The sequence below is a fragment of the Geospiza fortis genome, unplaced genomic scaffold (assembly GCF_000277835.1).
Source record: "Geospiza fortis unplaced genomic scaffold, GeoFor_1.0 scaffold106, whole genome shotgun sequence".
NCBI classification, from domain to species: domain Eukaryota; kingdom Metazoa; phylum Chordata; class Aves; order Passeriformes; family Thraupidae; genus Geospiza; species Geospiza fortis.
Window position 1 is genome coordinate 2,541,917 of NW_005054377.1, and position 14,652 is coordinate 2,556,568.

A 14,652-nucleotide genomic window follows, 5' to 3' on the forward strand; every position below is an offset into this window, starting at 1 on the left:
AGTTGAGAGCTTGATTCCAACCGGAGGAATTCTTGAGGAGCAGCAGGAGGGGTTTTCCAAAAGCGCAGGGGTTAATCCCCCACATCCCTCACACCTTTCCACTGAGGGAAGGAGCTTCCTCCTCTTCCTGCACCTGTCTGATGTCTTAAACAGCCAAGACAAGAAAGCAGTTTCATCCAAGTTTCATCCAACCTGGCTTTGGACACTTCCAGGGATCAAGGGGCAGTCACAGCTTCTCTGGGCAACCTGTGCCCAGACCTCACCATCCTCACAGCCAAGAATTTCTTCCTAATATCCCATCTAAACCCACCCTCCTTCAGTTTAAGGCATTCTTCCTTGTCCTGTCCCTCCATCCCTTGTCCCCAGTCCCTCTCCAGCTCTCCTGGAGCCCCTTTAGGCCCTGGAAGGGGCTCTGAGCTCTCCCTGGATCCTTCTCCAGGTGAGCACCCCCAGCTCTCCCTGCAGCAGCTCTGGAGGCAGCACCATCACCTCTGGCACCTCTAAAAGCCAGGCTGGGCTTGTGTCAAACAGGACTCGACAAGATCCAGACTAAGGATCAAAGGGGAGCAGCTGGGAAGAGCAACACCCTCAGAAGCACCATGGCTATATTAGTCATTGTACCGTGGTCAGGAGGAATGTTCTCTCCACCAGAGGTTCCCATTGTCAGGAGGAATGTTCTCTCCACCACAGGTTCCCATGGTTGGAAAGCTGAGGTGTGGGAGGAGGGCAAGGCCTCCTTTCACCTGCAGGGAGGGTTTATCCATGGATTAAGGAGGCAGGGTGGGGCTGTGGGGAGTTATGAGTGTCATCTCCTCAGCCAAGCTTCTCCTGCTGACCCATCACAGGTTGTGCAACACCTGGAGGCAGGATCTGTTCAGACACAGGAACATGGACTCAGCAGGGCCTCAGCACCCTCACAGCCAGGAATTCCTTCCCAATATCCCATCCATCCCTGCCCTCTGGCACTGGGAAGCCATCCCCTGTGTCTCGTGCCTCCATCCCTTGTCCCCAGTCCCTCTCCAGCTCTCCTGGAGCCCCTTTAGGCCCTGGAAGAGGCTCTGAGCTCTCCCTGGATCCTTCTCTTCTCTGGGTGAGCACCCCCAGCTCTCCCAGCCTGGCTCCAGCCCTTGGAGCATCCCCATGGCCTCCTCTGGACTCTCCCCAGCTGTTCCATGTGGATTTTCACTTCACAAATCCTCCCTGTAACTTCATTTACTCCAAGCATGGATGCCATGTTTAACGCCCCAGCTGCTGACTCAGCCTGCAGGGCTCTTCCCTCCTGGCTGTGTCACTTCTCCCACTTGCTCCAACCAATGACAAACCCAGGATCCATTTGAAAAGGATTTTATTAAAGTAGGCATCACCCACAACTAACAATAGTTGAAAAAATATTCTTAACAACTTTTCTTTTTTTAAACCTTTTTTTTTTTTGTCCTGAATAGGTAATTTAACAGCCACAGCACTCAAGTGTCATGAAGAAAATCTCTGCCCAGAAGTCAAACTTCCAACAGGTAGAAAAAGGTAGATATTTTGTACCACATCAAGTTGGTTTCATACAGAAAAAAAAAAATTGTGACATCATTACAAGTTAATGTGGAAAACATGGGGGAAAAAATATACAGATCATTGGTAGGATTGAAAATGAGAATTTCAAACAGGATGCAGACCTTGCAGACACATTTAATAACATTCCCTGATTGTCACCACAGTTTCCTCCAGACCACTCTCTATAGGAACATGGTTTATTTCAGATTTTTAAAAAAATTAGGTCGCTTAAATGGCTGCTCCTAAATGAAGCCAGTAACATCTTGGCAGGAAAACCAAAACTGTGTTCAAATGCCATAGGTTTGCATTCCACCTTTGCCATGACACCTGTTCCAAGGTTTTTGTGTAATTCCACCACCAAGGACAGTGTTTCAGAAGAAAGAACGTTCCTGCTCCTCACTCTTGTAGAGTCCAATGAAACTGGAGCTGGGAATGAGGGTGAGGGGATCAGACCCCAGGACTCTGAGTGACATGAGGACATGGAGTGAGATCCATCATCAAAAACTCTTTATTTTACACTTCCCAAAAGTGGAACAGAGGCACTGAGGAGTGGACAAGACACTTCAGATCCTTTCCAGCCCTTCATCTGCTGGCTCTAGGTCCCTGGGAGATAATCCAGTGTGGATCTCATCCTTTTGGGCAGAGGACAAAGCCCAGCCAGTCTCTCCTCACAGGGTGCGAAGGGAGGGCTGACTTCACCTCCCATTGAGCCAAAAATTACATTGGAGCTACGTGAGAGTTACAAAGTGGCCAAAGTTTAAAAATTTGTCCTTTCAGCAATGTAAACAATATAAAAATGTTTCAGTAATAGCCACGACCCTTGAGCTTAAATACCTGGGAAATTTCTACTTTGCCCACAGATGAAAGGGTAAAATACACACAAAACCAAGAGATACAAGTGTAACAAATGTTTCAAATAACTGGGTTTCACCAAAGAATCTTCATTGGAAGGTTACTTTTGTGATGAAACATATTCCCTGCAGGAGAACTCTTGCACAAAGAGAAAGAAGTCTGATCATGGCAGGGTTACAAAAAACACAACAGACTCACAACCACCAAAGCGCCGTCACAGAAAACAGAGGAAACAAGTTGTAGGCAAAAAAAAAAAAAAAATACTTGAGGGTTTTTACCTACACACACTACTGGAGTATACAAGACCAAAAAAAAAAAAAAAAAAAAAAGGAGAGCTTCCTGTAGGGAATTTCCAGTCATTTTGAAAATGAAAGGTATTTTTTCTTTGAAAAAAATAAAAGTCAAAAGTTCCCAGAGGCTGATTCTCAGCTGGAGTAGCTAACAGCTCAGACTCACATCCATGGAAACTGGTATTTTACCTACAATGGCTTTCCTGTCTCTCCAGTTTGTCATTTCCTGAAGTCTCCTAAGTAGCTTTTGAACTGACACCTCTTCCTCTCACACATCTACTGAAACTCCCTTGTTCATCCCAGAATCTCCTGTGCATGAAACGCAACGAGCAGAACAGCCCTTAGCTGTAGCTAGAATATGGTTTCAGCTTCTGGATCCCTCTCTAAAGGATAAAAGGGTATGAGTTACACATAAACAGCATCTACAAACACAGTGCACGTGGAAAATGGGGTGAACAGGAAAGATTTCCAAGGCTGACCTGACTCTACAGTAAGGCTCCATCCTCAGCCCACCTTTAAAACCTGTTCCAGGCAATGTGACACTGTGCAGGGACTCCAAACAACTGGGAGAACCAAAAGTACTGCTAAAAACCCCAGCCAGAGGCTTGGCCTCCCTGAAATCCCACCCAGACTCACATCCATGGAACAGCTCTTCGGATTTCAGCTCTCCCTCCGAGGCTGCACTGAAGGCAGCAGCACTTGCAGAGAACAGGACAAAGCTTTGCTTGTAAACCCTGGGTTTTTTTAAAGCATGATGAGAATTCAAGTCCTATTCCACTTCACATTTATAAGCAGCATCATAAGACTGCTATTCTGTATGCCCTAGGTACAGAAAAGTGTATGCTTAGACAGCACTAAAGAGAGATATAAATAGGAGCTATTGAGCAAAGTTTGATTTCAAACTAGAATTGCAACAACCCCCTGCAATTTGGGAACATGAAACAGCTCTTCTGATGTCTCTTTTGTAAGCAAAGAGTAAAAAGGTTCTTGCTACAACCTAACATCCTCCACCAGGAAAAAGCAAAACCTGTGGTTAACTTTTTGGGATATGCCTGAAAGGCCAGGTTGGACAATGCTATCCCACTTTGTTTGCCAAGGAAGAGGCAGGAATGATTGGAGAGCCATCAGCCAGGAGTAAGTGGTATTTTGGTATTTTTCCCTAAGTGTGAAAGTTCAAGAACTCTGCGTTTGTCAGCAGTGCTGTGTTTGGGGACAGCACCCAGTGCAGCTGTTTATCTAAAGGACATTCCAGCTACTGGACATTTCTGCCCAACTCTGTCACTACTTACAAAAATTAGTAACTGACATGCTCTAAGACTCAGCAAATTAGAAACTAAAATGCAGCCATTTCTTCCTGGTCCTCTGTGGAAATCTGGAAACATCTGAAAGCATTTCAGTTAGCTTGGGCAATCCTAGAGTCAGACCCAAGGTAGCTAAACATGGTGGTCACCAGCTCAGGGAGGTCATAATCGTGTTTCCAACCCCAGTCCCTGCGGGCGTTGCTGTCGTCGAAGTTCATGGGCCAGCTGTCAGCTGCAGGGAAAAAAAAAGAAAAAGAACCAAGAAAGGTGAGGCTTAGGAAAAAATCTCTCTGAACTTTGAGAAGTTTCATCATTACTAAGCTGAATTTTGAACCATAAGACTTAAATTGCACAGGAGCAATTTGTCAGTTCCTAAAAAGAAAAGAGACTTTATTTCACCCCAATGATGTTTCTTCTTACCTGCTGCCAGGGAAGATACTAACCTATGGCCTGCCTGACTTGATCCACATTGTAGGTCATCTGGAGCTCAGGGACATACTTCTGCACCTCCTGGGCCAGCTCCTCAGGAGTGAAGCTCATGGCACTGATGTTGTAGGTCCTCATGGTCAGGGCTTCTGCAGGGGCATCCATGACCTCCAGCGTGGCCTTGAGGCAGTCGTCGATGTACATCATGGGCAGCCGGGTGTCCGGCCTCAGGTAACACTTGAATTTGCCAGTCTTTATGGCATCATGGAAAATCTGGACAGCATAATCTGGGGAAGAGAATAATGGATGTGTATGATCTGTGTTGTGCACTTCATGACAGTCAACAAACCTCAGACCAACCCCAAAGTCACCTGTCTCAAATCTGGCAGGACTGTGAGATATTCATCATGAAATCACAGAGTGGTTTGGGTTGAAAGGGAGCTTAAAGATCATCAAGTTCCAATCCCCTGCCATGGGAAAGGATTCCACTTTCTATCCCAGGTTGCTCCAAGCCCTATTGAACCTGGCCTTGAATATTTCCAGGGATGGGGCAGCCACAACTTCTCTGGGCAACCTCACCACCCTCACAGGGAAGACTTTCTTCCCAATACCCCATCCATCCCTGCCCTCTGGCAGTGGGAATCCATTTCCCCTTATCCTGTCATTCCAAGTCCTTGTGAAAAGTCCTCCCCAGCCCTCTTGTCATGCACCAGTCACTCACCAGTTGTTCCCCCCCCAGGCTGGGAATCAGCAGAGATAATCCCTGGATACCTGAGGCAGCGGAAGTCCAGGCCATAGCGGCAGTGGTAGTACTGGGGAGGGGGCAGAAACACAGAGTTACACACCAAGAGCTGGTCACACACCCACTCATTTCACAGGAAAAATCTGACCCAGGATGAAACTTCATCTGGCCCAGGACAGGGATGAAAGGAATGGGATTACTGAACAATCTCCATTCCCTGCCTGGCAGCTGATCTCCCTGCTTGTCCTTTTCCAGCTCAAATCCACATCGGTAAACATGGATCTTTGACATGGATTGTCACGGTACTCATGTAGGGTCTACAACGTTCAGAAACTGAACATTCCCAAGTTTGTGAGACTTTCCAGGATAATACAGTCCTCAGACCTATGACAGGAAACTGTATAAAAATACCAACTTTAAAAATGTTGTTTGTAAATAACTACAAAGTCAAAACCGAAGTTGTGCATGTGCAGACTCACAAAACTTTGACTTTAAAGTTTTTTTTTGTAGAGGAGGAGCAAAAAGTCATCATTGTGTACCCGCTGTCACAAGGTTTTGTGCACTGTCCTTTCTGCAGTGCCATTCACACTGGCATAGAGGCCAAAGCCATAAAAAACAGAGAAAGAAATGACAATGAAAGTCAGCTGTTTGCCAGCTTCCCAGGCTTTGTGCTTTTCCCAACAAAACTCAAAAGATATTTGACCTTCAGAGCTGCCTCAGACTATTGCTGAGTAGTAAAGTCTGAATTAAGGAAAATGGGGGAAAGAATGAGCAAGGAATCTTATTAAAGCAATTAATTCCAATCATAGACTCATGGAATGGCTTGGGTTGGAAGAGACCTTAAAGAACATTCCAACCCCCACCAAGGACATGGAAAACTTCCACCATCCAAAGTTGCTCTGAGCCCTGTCCAACCTGGCTTTGGACACTACCATGGATGGGGCAGCACAGCTTCCTTGGGAAACCTGTTTCAATGAAGTTCTCCCAGACCTTTTAGGAAATGAATAAAATAAAAAATTCTCACTTCTCCCATGAGCTCAGCGTGGACCTTGGAGACTCCATAGATTGTCCTTGGTCTCTGAATGCAGAGATCAGGAGTTGGATCTCGAGGAGAGGTGGGTCCAAAGGCTCCAATGGTGCTTGGAACAAAGAGCCTCAAATTATGCTCAGCTGCAATATCCAGAATATTGTGTAAACCTGGGAAAAAAACCACAAAACAACAGGATTTATCAAAATATTTCTGCTTTCTCAAGCCACTGTGAGAATTATAGAATATCCTCAGCTGGAAAGCACCCATCAACATCATCCAATCAAACTCCTGGCCCTGCATAGACACCCCAACAATCCCACCCTGCAAGCATTGTCCAAACACTCCTGGAGCTCTGGCAGCCTTGGGAATGTCACCATTCACTGTGGAGTGTTACAGGAGCGCCTTGAGCTAGGTCTCATAAGCTCTTGGAGGTCTATAACACACCTATGATTGCTCAGCTACCTTTAGAGGCATAAAAATTAGCAGGATGGCTTCTGTTGCAGTGTTGGAAACAAAAAGGTTTAATAAAAGGCAAAATAACAAACAAAGAAAAACCAAGCCAAGTGCAAGAGGTTCTTACTCCTGGTAAAACACCTTACAAAAGCCATTAGTTTCTTTGTTCTCTTCTTTTTCTAGTAGATTGCCCAAGCAGGACTTTTTGGCTTGCGTCCAATTAGCTATCCTTAAGTCTGAGGTGAAGTTCCTAAGGTCCTATGAAGTGTCTTTTTCACCTAATCGAAGAGAGAAACTGTGGTGGTGTTCACAGGGGTCCCAGGACGAGAGAAGAGAATGTTGACTCCAGGAGGAAAAGGAAAAAAAGGAGGAAAAGGAAAAAAAGGAGGAAAAGGAAAAAAAGGAGGAAAAGGAAAAAAAGGAGGAAAAGGAAAAAAAGGAGGAAAAGGAAAAAAAGGAGGAAAAGGAAAAAAAGGAGGAAAAGGAAAAAAAGGAGGAAAAGGAAAAAAAGGAGGAAAAGGAAAAAAAGGAAAAGGAAAAAGAGGAAAAGGAGAAAAAGGAAAAGGAGGAAAAGGAAAAGATGATAATAAAATCTTGTGACTGACCAGACAGTCTGAGACAGCTGGACTGTGATTGGCCATTAATTAGAAACAACTACACAAGACCAATCAAAGATGCACCTGTTGCATTCCACAGCAACAGATAATCATTGTTTACATTTTGTTCCTGAGGCCTCTCAGCTTCTCAGGAGAAAAATCCTGGCAAAGGGATTTTTCAGAAAATATCATGGCTACAAGAAACTTCTGGCCTTCTTTTCTTTTTGAGGGGACAAAAGACACTTTTTGTCACTCCGTCAACAGGGAGCACATTCCTATAGGGGAGCTGTTCCAATGCCCCACACCCTCTGGGGAAGAGCCTTTTCCTGATCTCCAACCCAAACCTGCCCAGACACAGCTTTAAGCACTCAAAGGCAGCACACACCAGTGATGTTGACAGCCCTGGCCAAGGGCACGTTGGCCTCTCCCACGGCGCTGAGCAGGGCGCTGTAGTGGAACAGCCACGTGATGCGATTGTTCACCACGATCTCCCGCAGGTTCTTGTAGTCCAAGATATCCGCGAAGATGAAAGGACCTGGAGGAGGTGGAAGCAGTGGGAAATTGGATGTCAGGAATGGATGGAAGGAAGGTTCTGCATGAAGCTCAGGCTGCTGTTTTTGCCACCTAAATACATCACTAAACAGCGAGGTTGGGGAAAAGTTTTCGTAAGTTTCCAGTGAAAATCAAAGAGTCTTAAATCCTACTTTATATCTGCCTCATTATAAAAATTCCTTGAGCATGTAAAAACAAAGCACAAGTTTCATTTCCAACTTCCTCCCTCCTAAAGAATAAAAGCATCTCTTTTTACAGCAGGAGCACAAGGTGCCTCAAATAGTTATTTGAGTCAGAAAAGCGGCACATTTTTTCACTGCAAAGAGAAATATTTTCCTAAATATTTCTCTTTGCAGTAAAAAAATGCAAAGACAAATATTTAGGAAAAGGGAATAAGAGAAGAAACCAACATCTTGGCAAGATTTGAAAGCAGGGAGGAATTATGCAGAAGGTTTGAGCAGCTTGTCAGTGTAATCCACTTATCACTTTGATAATTAGTTTATGCACATCAGAGGTAAAGTCAAGGTTTGTTTTTTTTTTTTTCCATGTGCTTTCCCAGTCACTTACCACTATAAAAAACATTATCTGCAGGCTTTCTAATGTCAGACAAGATCACATTGTTCTTTCCAAAGCGTTTCCTGTGTAAAAATACCCACAGGGAACAGTGAGTCCACAGCTTTTTGAGATAATTCATCAGTTGCTATTTTGTTTTGCAGGAGTGATAGTAGAGGAACAATATTTTCCACAATAAAATCAGTTATCTCACTAAACAAAAAAAACCCCACCCCAACAATCCTTTAAATATCAACACAGCATCTTAAAAAATTATCAAATACTTCTAGGAGCAGTCAAGCTCTGCATAAGGATAGAAATTTTTTAGAAAGTGAAAATATGTTGGGAAAAGAGATTTTCCTACACTTTTCTTACTGAAAATTGTACCCAGAGATAATTTACTCCCCTGCAGAAAACAAAAAGCCACTGGGATTGTTGTAGCTACAGTTACTTTTATATCAACTAAGCAAATAGAAGAGAGAAATTGTGACCTTGTGCTAATCAACACAAGGCTGTTGCAGAGCAGATCTGGGGGCACTGGAGCACATTCTGGCCTCCCATTATTTGGATAATTTTAAAATATATCCTAGAAATGGTAGAAAATGCTCAAACTGCTACAGTGTTGAGTGCAGTGAGTCTGCTCACTTTTAGTCTTGGTCTAAACTCCCTCCAGCAAAGACTGTGAGCAAATGATAAACTGGAGCTGAGCGGGATATGGACAAGGACATGGATCAGGGAGAGCTCTTGGAGCATTTCACTCTTCTTGAAAAGATGTCATAAAGAAAAGGAGGTAACTGTGCTTGAGGTGGGGAAAAGGAGAAGGAAAAAGAAGGAAAACTCTGAGGGTTCAGACTCTGAATACTCCCATTTAACTGGAAGCAAACAACTCAGCAGACAGTCCCTCAGACAAAATCCTGCTATTTTGGGAATCGTGACTGATGGACGTGCAGAAAATACGTCAGGAACCCACAGCAAGCACAGGAGGGACAAATAAAATGATGGTGAAAATTTAATTATAGAATCATTAAGAATCATTAAGGAAAAGACCTTTAAGATCATCAAGTCCAGCTATTAATGTTATTTACAAAGCCAAGAGACAAAAACAGCATTTGAAAAATAGGATTTCTTTTATAAACAACTTTCCAGACAACTATTGCTCCTAGAAGTGATGGCTAAAGCTGGAATCCCTCAATCACAGCAAGCCAGGGAATGGTGACCCACCTCAGCAGCTTTGCAAGTCCCACCCCGAGCTGGCCAAGACCACCTAAGAGACAAAAATCAGAGGAAAAATGGGGGTCACAATGCAGAACTCCATTATTATCTGTATCATATCAAGAATTAGTATGATTTTCTCAGTGAGTCAGGAAGCTTTTATGTTTTTTTCTCAAGGAACTGGTTTTAGATGAGTTCTGGAATTCAAATAGGAAAGTTCACACAGGACTCTGATGGCAAAGATCATCCCAATTCCAGGACATTTGGGGTATTTTTGCTTCCAGAACTGTGCCCTTTGGGGAGGGAGGAGAGCAGTGGGAAAGCTCAGCTAAGAAGCAGGAACCCAGCTGTGCCAGGAGTGCTGACCTGTGATTAGCACCCGGGGATGATCCGACTCAGAGAACGTCACCGAGTGGAAGCTGGCGTCGGAGGCCACCTGGCGTGGGGACACCCCGATGGCCCTGACAGGCACAAGGGACACCCCACAGCCACAGCCAGAGCTCTGCAGCAGCTGGCTGGCAGCTCTGCCCAGGTTCCTGACGATTGGCATCTTCCTCCTTCAGGTGTGCTGTGAGGAGAGAGACAAAAGATGAGTCACGAGTGATTCAACCCCATTAAATGGCTTTTAAAACTCTGCTAAAAGAGAAAACTCTGCTAAAAGAGAAAACTCTGCAGGGATCCAGAGGAATTTGATGCCACCCCAGGGCTGGGGCATTGTGGCAAGCAAGGGCTGAAAGCAACCTGGGATGTAACATGAGCAGAGGTAATGGATTCCCCGGACTGAGCTCAGGAAAATATCCACAGTCCAGAAAAATGGACAGGGAGAACACTGTAAAGCTCAAGTTTAAACTTTTTTTAAAACTTCACTTGGAAGTGTGATTTTAAGGATAAATACAGAATAAAACAAAGCTGCTGTGATGCAACGTTTGGAGTGAAAGTTTTGCAGGCTGCTGTGAATAAGCAAAACTCCTCAGGATTGCACCAGCAAGAGCAGCTGAGCCAAGGAGGCAGCAGGAAATATCTCGGAAAAAAAGGGAGATTTACTCTGATTTTTAACACTCAGGATGGACAGTACCCAGAAAGCAAATAGAGGAGTGGCAGGACTTAGCCAAACCTCAAGAAAATGTCCCAATTATTTCACATCATTATAATTTACCCTGTGCTGCATTCAAGTTTGGGTTCTTTCTCTCCAAATTTTTCATATTGCAGAAGGAAATGCAAAGTACCCCAAATAAATGACACCTGCAGCCACAACTGGTCGTTTCTATGGTGCAAATTTAATTCTCTCAAATAAAATCCTCAAGGCACAACCACTCATTTCTTTCCTTATCCCCTCTGAACAATTTTTAACTGTTTCCCAAGGATCCAGAATATGTAAATTCCCAGATGAAAGCATATTTCAAACTTGCCTGATGGGGTTACCCTGTCAAATGTTTTCTTGGGGCAAATATTCTGAAAAGGAGAGTCAGGTAGATGGAAGCTCTCCACAAGAAACTGCAGATGAGTTCCAGTTGCAGAGAAAAGCAAACAAGTGATTAATATGGGTGTTTCTTTCACTTCTCAGTCACCTGACTGAGAATGTTCTGGTACTTGAGGGAGTTCTGCTATTTAAATACTGACTTGCTAAATATTGTCTAGTAAGACAGCCCCATAAAATTGCATTATTAAAAAAATACACTTAAACTGATCAAAAACACTTGGTCTGAGATGCCCAGAAAGGTGATGTGAGTGCCCATCCTTGCAAATATCCAAATTCCATCTGGACACAGACCCAGGCACCAGCTCTTATGATAATCCCTTCCTATTTCAGCACTGAAAAAGAAAATCTTCCAGCACTGAGAGAGACTCACTGGTCTGTGTGACAAAAAATTTCTACTCCAAGTACCCGAAAAAGGCATTTTGAGCTTTGCAAAGTACAAACAAAAGTTGGCTGTGACTAAAATTGCTTTCCCAGTGACTGGACTGGTTTTTGCAAACATACTTAGAGTGAAACCACAAAGGCTTAAGCTGAGAACTTACTCCCAGGTCTGACTCAGCACAGTAAATGCATTTTATACCAGGAACTGAAACAGCCAGGCAGCAGAGCTGCTGCAAAAACCTCCACTGATGGCATTTATTTTTATTTCAAATACAAAGGGGGGAAAAAACAGGTGTGACTGGCTACTAAAGTTGCCATGAATGCACAAATATATAAAGAAATCAATATCATGCCTTAAAAATACTTCCCCAAATAGATGAAGTCAGCCCCACACAGTGATTAACTTGCAAAAAGCAACTCATACAGGAAAGCCCAGTCTGCTAGATCCAAGTTTTTCATCTTTAATAACTTCCAGGAGTTATTAACAGCTCTGAACACATACAAAAAATTAATTTAACTGATGAAAAATAACTTATATTTTTTATAGGCTTCCCTTTTTACTGTGCCAAAGGAGAATACTTTCTGTTCTGTTGGGAACTGAAGAGGAAAAAATTACCTGTATAATACATAGATAAAATATATAGTGAAAGGTGTCCTTGCCCATGAAACAGGATGAGCTTTAAGATCCTTTCCAACCCAAACCATTCCATGATTCCACAATATATTTTCAAACCCCCTCCCACATTCATTTCTGAATAGTTTCTCAGTCCCTGATCTCATTTATCAACGCAAACTGATATTAGAAAGTATTAGCAAAATGAGGAAGTTTTATTCTGAAACATCAAAGTTATTTCCCCCGCCCCAGTAATTTAAACCAATAACCAAAGTTAATTTCATGGATTAGGCAATGGAATTGCAGCTGGAATTTTCCCTCTCCTGTACTCACCTGGGCCTCAGCTGGTGATAAGGCAAAAGCAGAGCAGAGAAGGCAATTTATAGGACACTGCCTCTTTGGAAAGCCAATCAAAACCTGGCAGAGAGTAGGAGTTGTCCCACACCTTAAGGAAAAAAAATTTTAAAAAAAGTGCGTGTGAGAGCAGCAGCAGCAGCCAGGGATTTCACTGTTCTGTCCTGTTTGATTTTGAAATGCCTGGAAGTTTGGGATAGGCAGGGAAAGGGCTCTGAAGGTGCACAAGCAGCTCCTCCAAGTCCCAGAACCAGCCAGCGTCAGGTCATGGCTGAAGGACAGAGTTTAAATTAATTAGTGGCAGTGCAAAAAGATTAGTAGAAAGCAAACACGTGTTCCAATGAACAATAATCTGCCTGGGATAGCAAGAAATTTCTGGGGTTTGTAAGAAGATTAAAGCACTGGGAGAGGGAAAAGAGGGAATAAAGAAAAAAAAAAAAGAGACACATTTCATAAAATGACATTTAATGAGTGAACTGCCAGCTGCTGCTCCTCTGCGGGGTTTCCAAGGTGTTACATAAGCAGCAACACCTGTTGCTCACATAAAAGTCAAAAATGTTTATGGAAACCAGCAGATCTTGTAAATTAGTTATTAATAGAATGTCACAGCAACAAGAAAGATAAGAAAGTCATGGGCTTTGTCTGGAAAGTCCCACTGCAAGCTTCAAAGAAAATGGGAGAGAGGGAGGGAAGAGAGGCCAAACCAAACCCCAGAGCTCCCACAGGATTTCTGGGGCTGCACAGCTGCTGGGATGCCACAGGATGCCCCTCCAGGGAGCTAAACCAAAGAATCCAGAACTTTCTTCTTTCAAAGAAAATTAAGGGACTCTGCAGGGCACAGGATCCCGCAGATTCCCAGCCACATCCTTGGGAACATGGTCCACACCAACATACTGAGGTCCAAATTCTCAACTCCCAGTTGGCTCCAAACCCCACAGCTTCTGCTTCAGACCTGCAGATTTGCTTATGCATTGGGAAGGTCCTCTAATTTTCCCAACTGTATGAAGAGCTTGAGGAGAGAGACAGCACCTTCCTTGGGCATCCAGAAGATGAAGCACAAGCCACAGGAAAGCCTCTGTGGTGCCCAAGTGGAAACTCCATCAGATCCCTGCATTTGGGAGCACTCAAGCTGCAACAACTAAGAGATAATCTCAGCTCAAGCCCAGCCACTGCTGCCTGGATAGCTGGACCCAAATGCATCTCACATTCCCTGCTGGCAATTCCTCTGCTTCTGAGACCCCCCAGGCTGGGACGCTGCGTCCCTGCCGGTGTCTCCTGGCAGGGGGGATGTGCCGGGGTGTCCAGGCTGGAGCTGTTCCCTCTGGCAGGGAGCTGCTGGCCAAGCTCAGCTGGAATAACCTTGACACACACGCTGGGCTCCTGTCCCAGGGGTGACGCACGGCCGGGGATGAGGCCGAGCCCCTCTCCAAGAGGAGACATCAGCCCGAGCCAAGAGGGAGCTGCTGGGAACCTGACCTCAGCCACCAAAACCAAACAAAAACAGCCACCAAAACAAAAAAAAAAAAAAAAAAAACCAAACAAAAAAAAAAAAGAAACACCAAAAAAAAGGAGATTACACAGCTGCTGAACAACGTGAAACTCCTGGAAGAGGTAAGGAAGATTGGTCCAGAACATCCAGTGTATCCTGGGCTGAGTGGGCAGCAGGGGAAGGGGGGGATTCTGCCCCTCTGCCCCTCTCAGGTGAGACCCTACCTGCAGAGCTGCTTCCCGATCTGGGATCCAACAGCAGAAGGATGTGGGGCTGCCGGAGAGAGCCCAGAGGAAGCCACAGAGATGCTCCAAGGGCTGCAGCCCCTCTGCTCTGGGTCCAGGCTGAGAGAGCTGGGGGTGCTCACCTGGAGAGGAGAAGGCTCCAGGGAGACCTCAGAGCCCCTTCCAGGGCCTAAAGGGGCTCCAGGAGAGCTGGAGAGGAACTTGGGACAAGGGATGGAGGGACAGGACAGGGGGTTGCAGCTTTAAACATAAAACAAAAGTAGATTTAGATGGGCTACTGGGAATGAACTCTTGGCTGTGAGCATGGAGAGGAGCTGGCGCAGCTTGCAGAGAAGCTGTGGCTGCTCCTGGACCCCTGGAAATGTCCAAGACCAGGTTGGACGGGACTTAGAGCAGCCTGGGATAGTGGAAGGTGTCCCTGCTCACGGCACGGCTTGGAACGGGAGGATCTTTGAAGTCCCTTCCACCCAAACCATTTTCCGATTCCCTGGCTCTTCACCCGCCACAGCATCCGCTGATGAAACCACGGAGCCCGGGCGGGT

At 44.9% G+C, this 14,652-nt stretch overlaps 1 protein-coding gene across 1 annotated transcript; it reads right to left on the minus strand.

The window, feature by feature from the left end:
* Nucleotides 1–1,328: 1,328 nt before the first annotated feature.
* LOC102031789 (L-threonine 3-dehydrogenase, mitochondrial-like) lies at nucleotides 1,329–12,553 on the minus strand. The gene is made up of 9 exons (XM_005424953.3): nucleotides 12,356–12,553; nucleotides 9,918–10,119; nucleotides 9,561–9,603; nucleotides 8,355–8,425; nucleotides 7,621–7,770; nucleotides 6,181–6,353; nucleotides 5,136–5,226; nucleotides 4,432–4,701; nucleotides 1,329–4,220 (listed from the first exon to the last, which is right to left on the minus strand). Exons 2-9 carry the CDS (start codon nucleotides 10,099–10,101, stop codon nucleotides 4,081–4,083), a joined length of 1,122 nt encoding a protein of 373 aa, XP_005425010.1. The 5' UTR covers nucleotides 10,102–10,119; nucleotides 12,356–12,553; the 3' UTR covers nucleotides 1,329–4,080.
* Nucleotides 12,554–14,652: the final 2,099 nt, after the last annotated feature.

Coding starts and splice junctions, on each gene's coding strand:
- LOC102031789 (XM_005424953.3), bottom strand. CDS start 10,101: ATGCCAATCGTCAGGAACCTGGGCAGAGCTGCCAGCCAGCTGCTGCAG. Junction 7,771..8,354: donor AGATAATGTTTTTTATAGTG/GTAAGTGACTGG, acceptor CACCTCCTCCAG/GTCCTTTCATCTTCGCGGAT. Junction 6,354..7,620: donor CAGGGCTGTCAACATCACTG/GTGTGTGCTGCC, acceptor TTTTTTTCCCAG/GTTTACACAATATTCTGGAT.